We start from the raw sequence: 19210 nt of genomic DNA, 5'->3' as shown, positions 1-19210 counted from the left end.
CTATGGCCATCAGCTGATAATTACTTGAGGTTACATTTAAAAAGGGTTATCTTTATTTATCAATAGTTCTCCAGATTACATTATTTATTTTACTTGCTTATATAAAACCAACATATTCTGCAGCACTTTACATACATTATCGTCACTCACTGTCCCCTGTGGGGCTCACAATCTAAATTTACTATTAGTAGGTCTTTGGAGTGTGGAAGAAAACCAGAGTACCTGGAAGAAGCTCACACAAACTTGGGGAGAACATGGGGATTAAAACCAATCAAAGCACCATGTGGTCAGCACTGGTTGCCTAAAGTATTACAGCGTAGGTGTAACTTAATTAGTGTAAATTATCAAACTATTATAGCAGAAACACAGAGAAAATGAGCTCATAGTACCAAAAGAATAATTAATTTTATTAAAGCATGATTAAAATGACATAAATAGAAAAAGCAAATGAATGTGATGCCGTTTAAACATGATGAAACAAGAGCGGAGGACAGAAAAAGAAAAGCGCCACCCCCTGACGAAGGCACGCCGAAATGCACGTTGGGGTAGCGCCACCCTGGGTCTTTTTGCACACGGTCCGCTTTAGGTGAGCTCTGGTTCTCTGCTACTCTCCTCAGGCTATACGACCCTGTTTTTTATATACACCTAGTCCCTTACTGGTTGGCTTGCAGCATATTTCCACCTTTATTGTGTATACACACCATTTACTGCCATTGGGAGTGTATGTGCTGACCACTGTCTCACCTGGCACCTATTGGTCTTATTATTCTTGCATGGGTTGGGCACTGTACTCAGCATTTATTCCCATGTTTATTGGATATATTGTATTTTTGGACCTGTGTGCTTCCCTCCTGGGGTGGCACTTTTCTTTTTCTGTCCTCCGCTCTTGTTTTATCATGTTTAAACGGCATCACATTCATTTGCTTTTTCTATTTATGTAATTTTAATCATGCTTTAATAAAATGTGTTATTCTTTTGGTACTATGAGCTCCTTTTCTCTGTGTTTCTGCTGTTCTACTTGGGAGTTTTTGCTGAGCTATACTCTTGGTGTGTCCTTTGTGGTTGCATTGGAGGGGCACTGTCCTTCACCCTTCCCTGGGACACCCTGGGTCATCTTTTTTGTTTTTCTATCAAACTATTATGATAATGTTGGGCTGTAATTATTAATTATATACATCTGTTGTTGCTTAAAAGTACAGACTAGTATATTTCTCTTCAGACAGGTACATTAACAGAAGATTGCTTAGATTTGTGGTGCATTGTTCCTTCTGAAGGAAACAGGTAGGTTCATTTTGACCTGTTTCCATATCTTAAAAGACACTATAAAACACTTCTGTTTTCAGGTGTTACTTTTGCTGTAGATAAATCTGGTTTAACTCCTTAAAGACCAGCCAAAAATCTTTGTAGGGTAAAACTGAAAAACCCCACAATTCTGTCATAATTTGGGGGTTTTGATCTCACAATTAGTGAGCCAAGTTATGAAAAATTAGATTTGGCTGCTTTGCTGAATTTTGCAAAGAAATTAGATTTGTAACAAATGACTTCATCACAAAGCACATTCCTTTGTGATGCCGCCCACCACCCCTGTCATTGAACCTCTGAGATGCTGCGTTCATTGTTGGTCGTGGCATCTGAGATTGAAATTAAGGTCTTTCAGGTAAAAAAAATTAAGCCCAAAACATACTCACCTTATCCATTTGCTCACAAAGAGGCCGTCATGGTCATCTTGAATGAAGACACCACACAGAATCTCATTGGTTGGGCATGGTGACATCACACGTAACCCTGTGTGAAATTTTGTGTTGTATCTTTAATCAAGATGGCTGTGATGGCCGCTCTGCGAGCAAATGGATGAGGTGAGCATTTCTTTATTTTTTTGCCACCATTTCAGGAAAAAAAAATTTTGTTACCATGAAGCGTGAGGAAATTCAGCTTTGCGGCGAATCAAATTTTTCCTGAAATTTGGATCACGTTGAATTAATTTGGCTTCTATTCGCTTAACGCTAATTATGATATTCACTGTGTGCTAAAACTGACATGACACCCTAATTCTGCAGGTAAATTTGAATATGGCAATATTAAAATATTATTAACAGCCATAACATTTTTATATTTCTTTCTACAGTACCATTTTTGGTACTAATTTTGGGGTTACATACAACTTTTTGATCAATGTTATTTTATTTTTTGGGGAAAAAGTGACAAAAAAAGGAGAATCATTTTTTTTTTTCCTTACAGCATTCAGTGCACATAAATATTTTTATATTTTAATAGTTCAGACATTTTTGGACGTAGTGATACCTGTAATTTTTTTTATTTTTATTGTTTATTTTTATTAGTAAAATTGGGAAAGGGCAGTGATTTGGATTTTTAATATACAGTACAGACCAAAAGTTTGGACACACCTTCTCATTCAAAGAGTTTTTTTTATTTCCATGACTATGAAAATTGTAGATTCACACTGAAGGCATCAAAACTATGAATTAACACATGTGGAATTATATACATAACAAAAAAGTGTGAAACAACTGAACATATGACATATTCTAGGTTTTTCAAAGTAGCCACCTTTTGCATTGATTACTGCTTTGCACATTCTTGGCATTCTCTTGATGAGCTTCAAGAGGTAGTCACCTGAAATGGTCTTCCAACAGTCTTGAAGGAGTTCCCAGAGATGCTTAGCACTTGTTGGCCCTTTTGCCTTCACTCTGCGGTCCAGCTCACCCCAAACCATCTCAATTGGGTTCAGGTCCAGTGACTGTGGAGGCCAGGTCATCTGGCGAAGCACCCCATCACTCTCCTTCATGGTCAAATAGCCCTTACACAGCCTGGAGGTGTGTTTGGGGTCATTGTCCTGTTGAAAAATAAATGATGGTCCAACTAAATGCAAACCGGATGGAATAGCATGCCGCTGCAAGATGCTGTGGTAGCCATGCTGGTTCAGTATGCCTTCAATTTTGAATAAATCCCCAACAATGCCACCAGAAAAGCACCCCCACACCATCACACCTCCTCCTCCATGCTTCACGGTGGGAACCAGGCATGTAGAGTCCTTCTGTTTACCTTTTCTGCATCGCACAAAGACACGGTGGTTGGAACCAAAGATCTCAAATTTGGACTCATCAGACCAAAGCACAGATTTCCACTAGTCTAATGTCCATTCCTTGTGTTCTTTAGCCCAAACAAGTCTCTTCTGCTTGTTGCCTGTCCTTAGCAGTGGTTTCCTAGCAGATATTCTACCATGAAGACCTGATTCACACAGTCTCCTCTTAACAGTTGTTCTAGAGATGTGTCTGCTGCTAGAACTCTGTGTGGCATTGACCTGGTCTCTAATCTGAGCTGCTGTTAACCTGCGATTTCTGAGGCTGGTGATTCGGATGAACTTATCCTCCGCAGCAGAGGAGACTCTTGGTCTTCCTTTCCTGGGGTTGTCCGCATGTGAGCCAGTTTCTTTGTAGCGCTTGATGGTTTTTGTGACTGCACTTGGGGACACTTTCAAAGTTTTCCCAATTTTTCGGATTGACTGACCTTCATTTCTTAAAGTAATGATGGCCACTCGTTTTTCTTTACTTAGCTGATTTTTTCTTGCCATAATACAAATTCTAACAGTCTATTCAGTAGGACTATCAGCTGTGTATCCACCTGACTTCTCCACAATGCAACTGATGTTCCTAACCCCATTTATAAGGCAAGAAATCCCACTTATTAAACCTGACAGGGCACACCTGTGAAGTGAAAACCATTTCAGATGACTACCTCTTGAAGCTCATCAAGAGAATGCCAAGAGTGTGCAAAGCAGTAATCAAAGCAAAAGGTGGATACTTTGAAGAACCTAGAATATGACATATTTTCAGTTATTTCACACTTTTTTGTTATATATGTATATATATATATATATATATATATATATATATATATAATTCCACATGTGTTAATTCATAGTTTTGATGCCTTCAGTGTGAATCTACAATTTTCATAGTCATGAAAATAAAGAAAACTCTTTGAATGAGAAGGTGTGTCCACACTTTTGGTCTGTACTGTATGTACAGGTCCTTCAAAAAAAATTTGCATATTGTGATAAAGTTCATTATTTTCTGTAATGTACTGATAAACATTAGACTTTCATATATTTTAGATTCATTACACACCAACTGAAGTAGTTCAAGCCTTTTATTGTTTTAATATTGATGATTTTGGCATACAGCTCATGAAAACCCAAAATTCCTATCTAAAAAAATTAGCATATCATGAAAATGTTCTCTAAACGAGCTATTAACCTAATCATCTGAATCAACTAATTAACTCTAAACACCTGCAAAAGATTCCTGAGGCTTTTAAAAACTCCAGCCTGGTTCATTACTCAAAACCGCAATCATGGGTAAGACTGCCGACCTGACTGCTGTCCAGAAGGCCATCATTGACACCCTCAAGCAAGAGGGTAAGACACAGAAAGAAATTTCTGAACGAATAGGCTGTTCCCAGAGTGCTGTATCAAGGCACCTCAGTGGGAAGTCTGTGGGAAGGAAAAAGTGTGGCAGAAAACGCTGCACAACGAGAAGAGGTGACCGGACCCTGAGGAAGATTGTGGAGAAGGACCGATTCCAGACCTTGGGGGACCTGCGGAAGCAGTGGACTGAGTCTGGAGTAGAAACATCCAGAGCCACCGTGTACAGGCGTGTGCAGGAAATGGGCTACAGGTGCCGAATTCCCCAGGTCAAGCCACTTTTGAACCAGAAACAGCGGCAGAAGCGCTGGACTGTTGCTCAGTGGTCCAAAGTACTTTTTCCAGATGAAAGCAAATTTTGCATGTCATTTGGAAATCAAGGTGCCAGAGTCTGGAGGAAGACTGGGGAGAGGGAAATGCCAAAATGCCTGAAGTCCAGTGTCAAGTACCCACAGTCAGTGATGGTCTGGGGTGCCATGTCAGCTGCTGGTTTTGGTCCACTGTGTTTTATCAAGGGCAGGGTCAATGCAGCTAGCTATCAGGAGATTTTGGAGCACTTCATGCTTCCATCTGCTGAAAAGCTTTATGGAGATGAAGATTTCATTTTTCAGCACGACCTGGCACCTGCTCACAGTGCCAAAACCACTGGTAAATGGTTTACTGACCATGGTATTACTGTGCTCAATTGGCCTGCCAACTCTCCTGACCTGAACCCCATAGAGAATCTGTGGGATATTGGGAAGAGAAAGTTGAGAGACGCAAGACCCAACACTCTGGATGAGCTTAAGGCCGCTATCGAAGCATCCTGGGCCTCCATAACACCTCAGCAGTGCCACAGGCTGATTGCCTCCATGCCACGCCGCATTGAAGCAGTCATTTGTGCAAAAGGATTCCCGACCAAGTATTGAGTGCATAACTGAACATAATTATTTGAAGGTTTACTTTTTTTGTATTAAAAACACTTTTCTTTTATTGGTCGGATGAAATATGCTAATTTTTTTAGATAGGAAATTCGGGTTTTCATGAGCTGTATGCCAAAATCATCAATATTAAAACAATAAAAGGCTTGAACTACTTCCGTTGGTGTGTAATGAATCTAAAATATATGAAAGTCTAATGTTTATCAGTACATTACAGAAAATAATGAACTTTATCACAATATGCTAATTTTTTTAGAAGGACCTGTATATATTTTTTTCACTTTTTACTCATTAAAGAGGTTGTGTCATCTCATACATTGGCAACATATTGCTAGGATATGCCCCCAATGTCTGATAGATGTGGGTCCCACCACTGGGACCCGGACCCATCTCTAAAACGGAGTCTGCCAAGAGAAAGAGAATGGACCTCACATGCGTGGCCATCTCCATTCATTTCTGCCGAAAATAGCAGAGCATGCCGCTTTTATATTAGTGGCACAACCCCTTTAAATCTTCTCAACAGGCTAACCATGTCCACTTTCCCGCCCACTTTTTCAAACTGGAGCGAGTGGTGTAAAAATGCAAAATGTGCCAAATAGGCCCAAAAGATGCAAAACTGTATTTTGTGACTTTTTGGCGCCAGAATTTTGGAGTGCAGGGCTTCATAAATTTTCACATGTGCCTTTGGCAATATGTGTATAGTAGAATAGTATACTGTTTACTGAACATCTAGAACAAATCTATTATTTTGCATATTTAGAGCTTATTCTGGTTTACAAAGTAATGTTTCCAATCAGTGACAGTATAGGGAGATCTTCAAAATTATGAGGACTGAGCTACAAATATATTAGAAAGTTAAAGATCTTTTTAATTTACATAAAACAAGTATTTCTCCCTATCAATTACTTATTATTCCTTTGTCTAGCAGATTTCTGGAGGCAGTGCCCATTACACCTGGGTGTACTTTACCCTGGAGTCCTTTGATTGGAGCAATGGCCAGTTGTCATTCGTTGGTTTTAATGGATGGAAAAGTACATGGAGATCCACTAGACATGAAGATGTTTGAAGGAACAGGCTGGGTAATATTTATCTCTTAATTTCGCCATGGAATTTGATTCAAAATATACTAAAATATTTACTTAGTCTTTTTGTATTTTCAAACTTTCTTAGGAGCTTGAAGAATGCAAGGTCCATGGGGAATCTAGTTCATATTCTGTTGTCACACCAAGATCACAGACATTAAATGTACGTTTTTGTAAAAGTTAGATGAAAATTATTTGGTAATTTTTGTAATGTTTACATCTTGATTTTTCCTTTCCATCAAAAGTTCCATAAAATGTTCTGCCCACTTTAGTTTTATTGGCAAGAACAGCCCGGCATGCAGCAGCATTCTCACCTTCAAAAACACAGAAACTTCAAATAAACCCTCACAATCCCCATTATGAGTAAGTGGGGTCCACCAGCACCATTTTAATCCTAGTGTAGACTGTATCTGGCACAGCATTATGACTTCCATTATAAATGGAAACTATAGCGCTGAACAGAGATTAAATACTACAATTATTTTCCACTTACCTATCAACAGGATTTCTGCTATACAAGCTCACATTTTATTGTGTCCTCCAGCTATAGACTCACTGATAAAGATCCAACAGGGCCCAAACATCTGATACTGAGTGTCTGTACTAATATTATATAATTGATTGGATGTAAATTGTGTGTGCAATTAAAACACTGAATTGTGATTGCAAATATTCTTTGAGTACCCTGGAATTGTATTGGTAGTTTTGTGACCATAAGTGTACTTGTACACAGTGCAGAATTGTAAGCAGAAAATTTACAAAAAAAAATTGCTTTTTTATTTGTTTTTTGGTGTGGATTTTGGTGCAGACTTTCTGTATATGTTACTGTAACAACCCCTTTTATAGTCTATGGGGAAAGCCACTCTGCAGAAGGTGTGGAATCATACAAACAGATGGCATGCTGCAGATATTTGAAGTTTTTTTATATTGCACCATGCCCTGTTTTTTTGTTCCAAAGGCCTTATATATTTTTGGCTTTTTTAGTAGCTCTCAAAAGATGCATGTGCATTGTTTGTTGGAATTTATTAATGTTCTTTTGCATGTGATATGTGCCCCATTGGATTTTCTGCATACTCCTGTACAGAAGTAGCGACAGGGGCTAAAACACACTCTATGTGCAAAAATGCTAAGCGAGTCGGGCATTTTTAGGCTTTTCTTTAGCCCTAAAAACACATAACTATGTGGAGCAGCACCCTAACCCAGGACTATCCCTGAAAACCATGAGTCCTAGATGTCATAGAGACTAAAGGAGACCCTTATTCTTGAGTTCTTTGCAACAACTATAAATTGCCAATGTATGGCAAGAGCCAGAATTAGAGAAAACTCTGATTATGGCTTTTAATCCCAACATGTGTTCATAGCACCATTAATGTACTGTACACTGTTGAGATGTATGTGCATATACAAATAATCTGACAGTCCACATATAAATGTTGCTGTATTAACAGCATAGTGTAAAAACAGCAAATCCAAGTATAAGGTATCACAAATTATTTTGCTTATGCATGCAAAATAGAATACAAATAAAATGCTTTTGGTAGAAACAACAATGTGCATTTTTGGCCTGTGCCTATGTCTATGAAGATCTTCTACTACCCTAGGCTGAAAATCAATTTTCCCCTATATAATCAGGTGTGTGGGTTATTTTTGGAAATTAAATGGGTTTTCCGAGTCTTTGATATTGATGACCTATCCTCAGCATAGGTTAAGATCAGATCAGCAAAGTTCCAACTCCTGGCACAGCTTAAGTGACCACTGTGGCCTCTCCCTAAGCCATTGGGGTGATGGTCATCATTCAGATAGCTTACACTCAGCTAAGTCACATTCAAGTGAATTGGGTGAGCTACAATACTAAGCACAGCTTCTATCCAACGGATGGGGCTGTGCTTGGTAAGCTGCAAGAAGGCTACAGTGCTCAGCTGATCGACAACCAGCACTCGTATCGGCCTCCTGATGATCTAATATTGATGACCTATCCTGAGGACATTAATATTTGGACAGATATTGTCCAAGGCAACTGCAATAATCAATCTGTTTAAATCTAAAGTATGTGCTGCTAAATCTAAGTATGTGTCACGGTGGGGAGTGGGGGAAACTCCCCACCGAACATAAAAGGGTGAATAGGATGGCAACTAGGCCTGGAGATGGGATACGGGAGCAGGTCACCTCCTAAAGCCACCCTAATCCTGGCCCTGAGTCCTATAAGTATGAGCGGACCCAGATGGTAGGATGGCTCATACCCAGGAACCTCAGACCCTGGAATCCCTGAACAGCCCTATGGATAATGAAAGGGCTTGAGACAACCTGTTCCTCAAAGATACGGAAGAACAGGAGTCTCAACAGGCCTAGACGCAGGCACAAGAGAAGACTGTGAACAGCTACTGGATCGGCAGGTAAGAACACAGAACAACAAACTTACCTGCCGCAGCCACAATGACTGGAACCCATGCATATGTACTGGAGCCCACACACCAACAACACACACAGGTATCCAGCACACTAGTTATTGCCTGGACCCGCATGCAGACAGGATGCATGGCAACCCAAGGCAGATCTGCACACAGACTTGTAATTCCCTCTCTGGCGAACCCTGAGGCCCTCTCACTGAAGGTTCAGACAGACAGGGGAATGTCTAGCAACCATGCTGGACAACAAACACCAAACACAGACTAGACATAGAACACCAAGCTAGACATAACACCAACCCTGAACATAACCCACACCACACATAGAATAGGGAAGGTAAGGAAGAAGACATAAAGGAGACATCAATGTCTAACTAGGTGGCCCTCCCACTGAACAGATGGACTAACCAGGACAGGAGCATAACTCCAGCACACACCAAGGCTTCAGGACAACTGGCCACTTGCTCAGAGCACCAGAATAAGTAGAGCCATGAGGTCACACCCAGAACACACCTAGCCAGAGAGTTAACCCCTTCAGCACCAGGATATAAGGGTCTGTTCACACACATGCTGAATAAACAACACATTGCCCCTGGCAACCAGCATGCAGAGCAAACGTGTCACGGCGAACAACACTGAGACCATTACAGCATGTAATAGATCTGGTAAATTGTTGAACGCAGTGCATAGGATATAATGTAATGGTTTACCTGTGTTTTTTTCTTCTTCTTTGATAGGTACCAGTCAAGGGATTCTGTATTTTTTACCAGTTCCCCTTCTCTTCAAGTCTTCAACGCATGACTGTTATTACTAAAACAATAGAGGAATTAAAATTCTGGGTTTTTATGAAAGGAGCTCCAGAGGTGATAATTCAATTTTGCAGGAAAGAAACAGGTATTTTAAAAAAAATGCAATTTCTGTAAACTCTTGTTTATTTGTATACCTGCCATAGAGAAAATCACAGCTAAGACTATAACTAGGGATGAGCGAACCCGAACTGTATATTTCGGATTCGTACCGAATTTTGAGGTGTCCGTGACACGGACCTGAACATTTTCGTTAAAGTCCGGGTTCGGGTTCGGTGTTCGCCGCTTTCTTGGCGCTTTTTGAAAGGCTGCAAAGCAGCCAATCAACAAGCGTCATACTACTTGCCACAAGAGGCCGTCACAGCCATGCCTACTATTGGCATGGCTGTGATTGGCCAGTGCAACATGTGACCCAGCCTCTATTTAAGCTGGAGTCACGTAGCGCCGCACGTCACTCTGCTCTGATCAGTGTAGGGAGAGGTTGCAGCTGCGACGTTTGGGCGAGATTAGGCAAACTCCTCCAAATGACTTAATTCAGTGATCGATCTACAGCTGTGGATCATTGAACTGCTGCTATTCAATTGCTCACTGTTTTTAGGCTGCCCAGAGCGTTTTTCAGTCACTTTTTTCTGGGGTGATTGACGGCCATTCTGTGTCTTGTGGTGCGCCAGCACAAGCTGCCACCAAGTACATTTAACCATCAATAGTGTGGTTATTTTTTGGCAATATCCTACATCAGGGGAAAGCTGTCACCAAGTGCATTTAACCATCAATAGTGTGGTTATTTTTTGGCAATATCCTACATCAGGGGCAAGCTGTCACCAAGTGCATTTAACCATCAATAGTGTGGTTATTTTTTGGCTGTGCTTGCTATTTTATTGAGGGGTGAAATACAATTGCCAAAATAGCAGTACCCTAAATCTGGTGTTTCAGCTGGGCCAGCCAATTGTAATACTGTCTGCTGTCCGGCAAAGGATATATTTTTGTTCAGGGTTGAAATACAATTCCCAACTTAGCAATTTCCTAAATTAGTGGTTTCTGCTGTATCAGGGCTACTTTAAATATATTCATTAAAAGGGTATATAAGATTCAAGGTGTAGATAGGTTCATTCTCAATAACTTCACACACACGCTACTATGCAATTCCAAGTCTAATTCTGTGTGTAAACGTATACCTGTCACCCAGCGCCTAAATAATAGGCCTCAAATTTATATTCATCTAATTCTGGGGTTATTGCTGTGGCTAGGAAAGTTATTTAGTGTCCGTCAAAGCACAGTTTTTGTTCTGGGTTGAAATACAATTCCCAATTTAGCAATTCTCTAATTTAGTGGTTTCTGCTGTATCAGGCCTACTTTAAATCTATCCCTAAAAGGGTATATTAGATTCAAGGTGCAGATAGGGTCATTCTCAATAACTTCACACACACGCTACTGTGCAATTCCAAGTCTAATTCTGTCTGTAAACGTATACCTGTCACCCAGCGCCTAAATAATAGGCCTCAAATTTATATTCATCTCAATCTGTCGTTACTGCTGTGCCTTTATTAATGTAATACGGTACCTAAATAGATAGCCAGATAGTGTTAGGTGTCTGTAAAAAAAGGCCTGAATTTGAATTCAATACATTGGGCCAAATAATATTTTTGTTATTGTGGTAAACGGTAACAATGAGGAAAACATCTAGCAAGGGACGCGGACACGGACATGGTCGTGGTGGTGTTAGTGGACCCTCTGGTGCTGGGAGAGGACGGGGGCGTTCTGCCACAGCCACACGTCCTAGTGTACCAACTACCTCAGGTCCCAGTAGCCGCCATAATTTACAGCGATATTTGGTGGGGCCCAATGCCGTTCTAAGGATGGTAAGGCCTGAGCAGGTACAGGCATTAGTCAATTGGGTGGCCAGCATGTTCACATTATCTCCCACCCAGTCTTCTGCAGAAAGCGCACAGATGGCGCCTGAAAACCAAGCCCATCAGTCTGTCACATCACTCCCATGCATACCAGGGAACTGTCTCAAGTTATGCAGCAGTCTCTTAAGCTGTTTGAAGACTCCGCTGGCAGGGTTTCCCAAGGGAATCCACCTAGCCCTTCCCCAGCGGTGGAAGACATAGAATGCACTGACGCACAACCACTTATGTTTCCTGATGATGAGAACATGGGAATACCACCTCAGCACGTCTCTGATGATGACGAAACACAGGTGCCAACTGCTGCGTCTTTCTGCAGTGTGCAGACTGAACAGGAGGTCAGGGATCAAGACTGGGTGGAAGACGATGCAGGGGACGATGAGGTCCTAGACCCCACATGGAATGAAGGTCGTGCCACTGACTTTCACAGTTCGGAGGAAGAGGCAATGGTGAGACCGAGCCAACAGCGTAGCAAAAGAGGGAGCAGTGGGCAAAAGCAGAACACCCGCCGCCAAGAGATTCCGCCTGCTACTGACCACCGCTATCTGGGACCAAGCACCCCAAAGGCAGCTTCAAGGAGTTCCCTGGCATGGCACTTCTTCAAACAATGTGCTGACGACAAGACCCGAGTGGTTTGTACGCTGTGCCATCAGAGCCTGAAGCGAGGCATTAACGTTCTGAACCTTAGCACAACCTGCATGACTAGGCACCTGCATGCAAAGCATGAACTGCAGTGGAGTAAACACCTTAAAAACAAGGAAGTCACTCAGGATCCCCCTGCTACCTCTTCTGCTGCTGCCGCCTCGGCCTCTTCTGCTGCTGCCGCCGCCTCGGCCTCTTCCTCCGCCTCTGGAGGAACGTTGGCACCTGCCACCCAGTAAACATGGGATGTACCACCAACACCACCACCTGCGTCACCAAGCATCTCAACCATGTCACACGGCAGCGTTCAGCTCTCCATCTCACAAACATTTGAGAGAAAGTGTAAATTCCCACCTAGCCACCCTCGATCCCTGGCCCTGAATGCCAGCATTTCTAAACTACTGGCTTATGAAATGCTGTCATTTAGGCTGGTGGACACAGACAGCTTCAAACAGCTCATGTCGTTTGCTGTCCCACAGTATGTTGTTCCCAGCCGGCACTACTTCTCCAAGAGAGCCGTGCCTTCTCTGGACAGCCAAGTATCCGATAAAATCAAGTGTGCACTGCGCAACGCCATCTGTGGCAAGGTCCACCTAACCACAGATACGTGGACCAGTAAGCACGGCCAGGGACGCTATATCTCCCTAACTGCACACTGGGTAAATGTAGTGGCGGCTGGGCCCCAGGCGGAGAGCTGTTTGGCGCACGTCCTTCTGCCAGCAAAGGATCGCAGGGCAACATTCTTTGCCTCCTGTTGCCTCCTCCTCCTACTCGGCTTCCTCCTCCTCTTCCACCACCTGCTCATCCAGTCAGCCACACACCTTCACCACCAACTTCAGCACAGCCGGGGTAAACTTCAGCAGGCCATTCTGAAACTCATATGTTTGGGGGACAGGCCCCACACCACACAGGAGTTGTGGCGGGGTATAGAACAACAAACCGACGAGTGGTTGCTGCCGGTGAGCCTCAAGCCCGGCCTGGTGGTGTGAGATAATGGGCGAAATCTCGTTGCAGCTCTGGGAATAGCCGGTTTGACGCACATCCCTTGCCTGGCGCATGTGCTGAATTTGGTAGTGCAGAAGTTCATTCACAACGCCTGTCTGCGCTACAGCGTAACTTCGGCCTTCCCGCTCACCGCCTCATATGCGACGTGCCCACCAGGTGGAACTCCACCTTGCACATGCTGAACAGACTGTGCGAGCAGCAGCAGGCCATAGTGGAGTTTCAGCTGCAGCACGCACGGGTCAGTCGCACTGCGGAACAGCACCACTTCACCGCCAATGACTGGGCCTCCATGCGAGACCTGTGTGCCCTGTTTCGCTGTTTCGAGTACTTCACCAACATGGCCTGTGGCGATGACGCCGTTATCAGCGTTACAATACCACTTCTATGTCTTCTTGAGAAAACACTTAGGGCGATGATGGTAGAGGAGGTGGCCCAGGAGGAGGAGGAGGAGGAGGAAGAGGGGTCATTTTTAGAACTTTCAGGCCAGTCTCTTCGAAGTGACTCAGAGGGAGGTTTTTTGCAACAGCAGAGGCCAGGTACAAATGTGGCCAGCCAGGGCCCACTACTGGAGGACAAGGAGGACGAGGATGACGAGGAGGTGGAGGAGGATGAGGATGAAGCATGGTCACAGCGGGGTGGCACCCAACGCAGCTCGGGCCCATAACTGGTGCGTGGCTGGGGGGAAACGCAGGACGATGACGATACTCCTCCCACAGAGGACAGCTTGTCCTTACCTCTGGGCAGCCTGGCACATATGAGCGACTACATGCTGGAGTGCCTTTGCAACGACAGCAGAGTTGCCCACATTTTAACGTGTGCGGACTACTGGGTTGCCACCCTGCTGGATCCACTGTACAAAGACAATGTGCCCACCTTACTTCCTGCACTGAAGCGTGATAGGAAGATGCGCACGTTGGTAGACGCGCTACTGAAAGCATTCCCAAATGTCACAGGGGAACAAGTGGAAGCCCAAGGCCAAGGCAGAGGAGGAGCAAGAGGTCGCTAAGGCAGCTGTGTCACGGCCAGCTCCTCTGAGGGCAGGGTTAGCATGGCAGAGATGTGGAAAAGTTTTGTCAACACGCCACAGCTAACTGCACCACCACCTGATACGCAACGTGTTAGCAGGAGGCAACATTTCACTAACATGGTGGAACAGTACGTGTGCACACCCCTCCACGTACTGACTGATGGTTCGGCCCCATTCATCTTCTGGGTCTCTAAATTGTCCACGTGGCCAGAGCTAGCCTTTTATGCCTTGAAGGTGCTGGCCTGCCCGGCGGCCAGCGTTTTGTCTGAACGTGTATTCAGCACGGCAGGGGGCGTCATTACAGACAAACGCAGCTGTCTATCTACAGCCAATGTGGACAAGCTGACGTTCATAAAAATGAACCAGGCATGGATTCCACAGGACCTGTCCATCCCTTGTGCAGATTAGACATTAACTACCTCCCCTTAACCATATATTATTGTACTCCAGGGCACTTCCTCATTCAATCCTATTTTTATTTTCATTTTACCATTATATTGCGAGGCAACCCAAAGTTGAATGAACCTCTCCTCTGTCTGGGTGCCGGGGCCTAAATATCTGACAATGGACTGTTCCAGTGTTGGGTGACGTGAAGCATGATTCTCTGCTATGACATGAAGACTGATTCTCTGCTGACATGAAGCCAGATTCTCTGTTACGGGACCTCTCTCCTCTGCCTGGGTGCCGGGGCCTAAATATCTGACAATGGACTGTTCCAGTGTTGGGTGACGTGAAGCCTGATTCTCTGCTATGACATGAAGACTGATTCTCTGCTGACATGAAGCCAGATTCTCTGTTATGGGACCTCTCTCCTCTGCCTGGGTGCCTGGGCTTAAATATCTGACAATGGACTGTTCCAATGTTAGGTGACGTGAAGCCTGATTCTCTGCTATGACATGAAGACTGATTCTCTGCTGACATGAAGCCAGATTCTCTGTTATGGGACCTCTCTCCTCTGCCTGGGTGCTGGGGCCTAAATATATGACAATGAACTGTTACAGGGGTGGGTGACGTGAAGCCAGATTCTCTGCTATTGGACCTCTCTCCAATTGATATTGGTTAATTTTTATTTATTTTATTTTTATTTTATTTCATTTCCCTATCCACATTTGTTTGCAGGGGATTTACCCACATGTTGCTGCCTTTTGCAGCCCTCTAGCCCTTTCCAGCCCTCTAGCCTTTTTAGTGCCGAAAAGTTCGGGTCCCCATTGACTTCAATGGGGTTCGGGTTCGGGACGAAGTTCGGGTCGGGTTCGGATCCCGAACCCGAACATTTCCAGGAAGTTCGGCCGAACTTCTCGAACCCGAACATCCAGGTGTTCGCTCAACTCTAACTATAACCCGTCAGAGGTTACAGTTACTACAGGCAGTATATATACTAGAGAAATTCACAGACTACCACCCAATTGAAACGTAGCCTTAAATAAATATGCATTGAAATGTAACTGATTATTGTACATATACAAAATAATAATTAGACAGTGAGGATTAGGGCACTTATATAAGTATATATATCTGGCCCTAAATGGAAACTATCCCTAATCCTGGCCCTCTGCTATCGACCCTTACTAAAAAACGGAATGGCCACCCCGACAGGGGCGATCCCGTATTCAGGAATCTCCTGAATGACCCTAGATGACCCTAGAAACGATGCGGCCCAAGGTAATAGTATGGCCTAAAGCGCATTTGTTTTATGACCTAACATAAATGCCCCCAAAAAATATATATTTTTTACTTTTACTTATAGATACAAATAAAAAGATAAACCTCTATGTTTTACATACCGAGTTAAAACCATTAGAAAGGTTACAAGACTAAACAAAGGGCAAACAAGTCCATGGTACTGAAGGATTTGACTACATATTCCCAGTAGATGTCATTTACCTAAAAGGTAAGAAGATAGATGTTCGTTGTATAATTCTTTGGTTGGCTGTTCACAAAAAACACATATAATCAATACTTTCATTAAGACCAGCAGGTGTAACGGTATTTAAAATGTAAATCCATTTAGACTCTTTCTGCCGCAGAATCCTATCAAAGTCTCCACCTCTAATAGACTGCTTTATTGTCTCAATCATGGAGAACCGTATTGATCGTATATTGCCTCCATGATGTAGTAAAACATGTCTAGAAAGTGGTTTGTCACGCTTATTGCGGATATCTCCCGCATGTTCAAGGATTCTCTTCTTGAACATCCTGCAGGTTTTACTAACATACAGTACAGACCAAAAGTTTGGACAAACCTTCTCATTCAAAGAGTTTTCTTTATTTTCATGACTATGAAAATTGCAGATTGTCATGGTCTTACCTTCTTGCTGTTCTCCTTCGTTTGACATGTGCTGGCGGCCATCTTGGTTTCTGGGTTTCTTGTAGCCTCCCACCCTGCGGCTTCTCCTTCCCACTGGGAGGAGTTGGATGCCTAGCTCATATATATAGGAGGTCTGTGGCTTCAGTTCCCTGCTTGGTCCTCCTGTGTTCACATGCTTCTAAGACTGCTGCTGCTTCTGGTTCCTGATCCTGGCTTCGTCTGACTACCCTGCTGGTTCCTGATCCTGGCTTCGTCTGACTACCCTGCTGGTTCCTGATCCAGGCTTCGTCTGACTACCCTTCTGGTTCCTGACCTCTGGCTTCGCAAGACCCTGCTTCGGTTTAGCCATCCGCTTGGACTTTTGCCTTACAGCTTGATTTAATAAAGCCATCTTATTTTCACTTATCTCTTATTGTACGTCTGGTTCATGGTTCCATGACACAGATTCACACTGAAGGCATCAAAACTATGAATTAACACATGTGGAATTATATACATAACAAAAAAGTGTGAAACAACTGAAAATATGTCATATTCTAGGTTCTTCAAAGTAGCCACCTTTTGCTTTGATTACTGCTTTGCACACTCTTGGCATTCTCTTGATGAGCTTCAAGAGGTAGTCACCTGAAATGGTTTTCACTTCACAGGTGTGCCCTGTCTGGTTTAATAAGTGGGATTTCTTGTCTTATAAATGGGGTTGGGACCATCAGTTGCGTTGTGGAGAAGTCAGGTGGATACACAGCTGATAGTCCTACTTAATAGACTGGCCATCATTACTTTAAGAAATGAAGGTCAGTCAGTCCGAAAAATTGGGAAAACTTTGAAAGTGTCCCCAAGTGCAGTCACACAAACCATCAAGCGCTACAAAGAAACTGGCTCACATGTGGGCCGCCCCAGGAAAGGAAGACCAAGAGTCACCTCTGCTGCGGAGGATAAGTTCATCCGAGTCATCAGCCTCAGAAATCGCAGGTTAACAGCAGCTCAGATTAGAGACCAGGTCAATGCCACACAGAGTTCTAGCAGCAGACACATCTCTAGAACAACTGTTAAGAGGAGACTGTGTGAATCAGGCCTTCATGGTAGAATATCTGCTAGAAAACCACTGCTAAGGACAGGCAACAAGCAGAAGAGAGTTCCACCTGGTGGGCACGTCGCATATGAGGCGGTGAACGGGAAGGCCGAAGTTATGCTGTAGCGCAGATAGGCGAGCGGCGGCAGGATGAGAATGCCAAAAGCGCGCACAGACGGCCTGCATTTTATGCAACAGCACAGACATCTAGGGGTAGTTGTGAATTAATTTCTGCACCACCAAATTCAGCACATGTGCCAGGCAAGGGATGTGCGTCAAAACGGCTATTCCCAGAGCTGCAACGAGATTTTGCCTATTATCGCACACCACCAGGCCGGGCTTGAGGCTCACTGGCAGCAACCTCTCATCGGTATGTTGTTCTATACCCCGCCACAACTCCTGCGCGGTGTGGGGCCTGTCCTCCAAACACATTCGTTTCAGAAAGGCCTGCTGACGTTTACTCCTGGCTGTGCTGAAGTTGGTGGTGAAGGTCTGTCGCTGACCAGATGAGGTGGTGGAAGAGGAGGAGGAAGCCGAGTAGGAGGAGGAGGCAACAGGAGGCAAAGAATGATGCCCTGCGATCCTTGCTGGCGGAAGGACGTGCGCCAAACTGCTCTCCCCCTGGGAACCAGCCGCCACTACATTTACCCAGTGCGCAGTTAGGGAGATATAGCGTCCCTGGCCGTGCTTACTGGTCCATATATCTGTGGTTAGGTGGACCTTGCCACAGATGGCATTGCGCAGTGCACACTTGATTTAATCCAGAAGTTGGTTGTGCAGGGAAGGCACGGCTCTCCTGGAGAAGTATATGCGGCTGGGAATGACATACTGTGGGACAGAAAGCAACATGAGCTGTTTGAAGCTGTCTGTCTCCACAGGCCGGAATGGCAACATTTCAAAGGCCAGTAGTTTAGAAATTGTGGCATCCAGGGCCAGAGATCGAGGGTGGCTAGGTGGGAATTTACGCTTTCTCGCCAAGGTTTAGGAGACGGAGAGCTGAACGCTTCCGTGGGACATTATGGAGATGCTTGGTGACCCAGGTGGTGGTGTTGCTGGAAGATCCTCTGTTTGCGGGGTGGTAGGTGGCACTGTCACTCCAGAAGTGGATGAAGAGGCCAAGACTGCAGCAGAAGAGGAAGCAGGAGGAGCCAGAGACCTTTCTTGGTTTTTGTGGTGTCTACTCCACTGCTGCTCGTGCTTTGCACTTAAATGCCTGGTCATGCAGGTTGTGCTAAGGTTCAGAATGTTAATTATTTGCTTCAGGCTCTGATTGCACAGCGTGCAAACTACCCGTGTCTTGTCGTCAGCACATTGTCTGAAGAACTGCCACGCCAGGGAACTACTTGGAGCTGTCTTTGGTGTGCTCAGTCCCTTACTGTGGAGGGCAGTAGCCGGCTTACTTTCTAGAGGACGGCAGCTCAGGTTTTGCACCCTGCTCCCTCTTCTGCTGTGCTGGTGGCTCTGTGCGACCACCGCCTCTTCTTCCGAACTACATAGGTCATTCGCATGACCTTAATTCCATGTGGGGTCAAGGACCTCATCGTCCTCCACATCATCTTCCACCCAGTATTCACCCCTGCCTTCCTTGTCGGTCT

The 19210-nt window shown here is 44.2% G+C and overlaps 1 protein-coding gene across 1 annotated transcript in view; it reads left to right on the top strand.

Annotated features, from left to right (window-relative positions):
• LOC122936381 (probable cation-transporting ATPase 13A5) overlaps positions 1-19210 on the top strand; it is a 652597-nt gene that overhangs the window by 360485 nt on the left and 272902 nt on the right. The window contains exons 13-16 of the mRNA XM_044292565.1: positions 1220-1281; positions 6290-6443; positions 6535-6609; positions 9589-9745. Of these exons, the coding sequence (XP_044148500.1) occupies positions 1220-1281; positions 6290-6443; positions 6535-6609; positions 9589-9745 (448 nt within the window). The remainder of the gene's footprint in view (positions 1-1219; positions 1282-6289; positions 6444-6534; positions 6610-9588; positions 9746-19210) is intronic.

The sequence above is a fragment of the Bufo gargarizans genome, chromosome 4, assembly GCF_014858855.1.
Source record: "Bufo gargarizans isolate SCDJY-AF-19 chromosome 4, ASM1485885v1, whole genome shotgun sequence".
In the NCBI taxonomy this organism is placed as follows: Eukaryota; Metazoa; Chordata; class Amphibia; order Anura; family Bufonidae; genus Bufo; species Bufo gargarizans.
The sequence above is the reverse complement of the archived record's forward strand: the minus strand, read 5'-3'. Positions and strand labels throughout refer to the sequence as shown.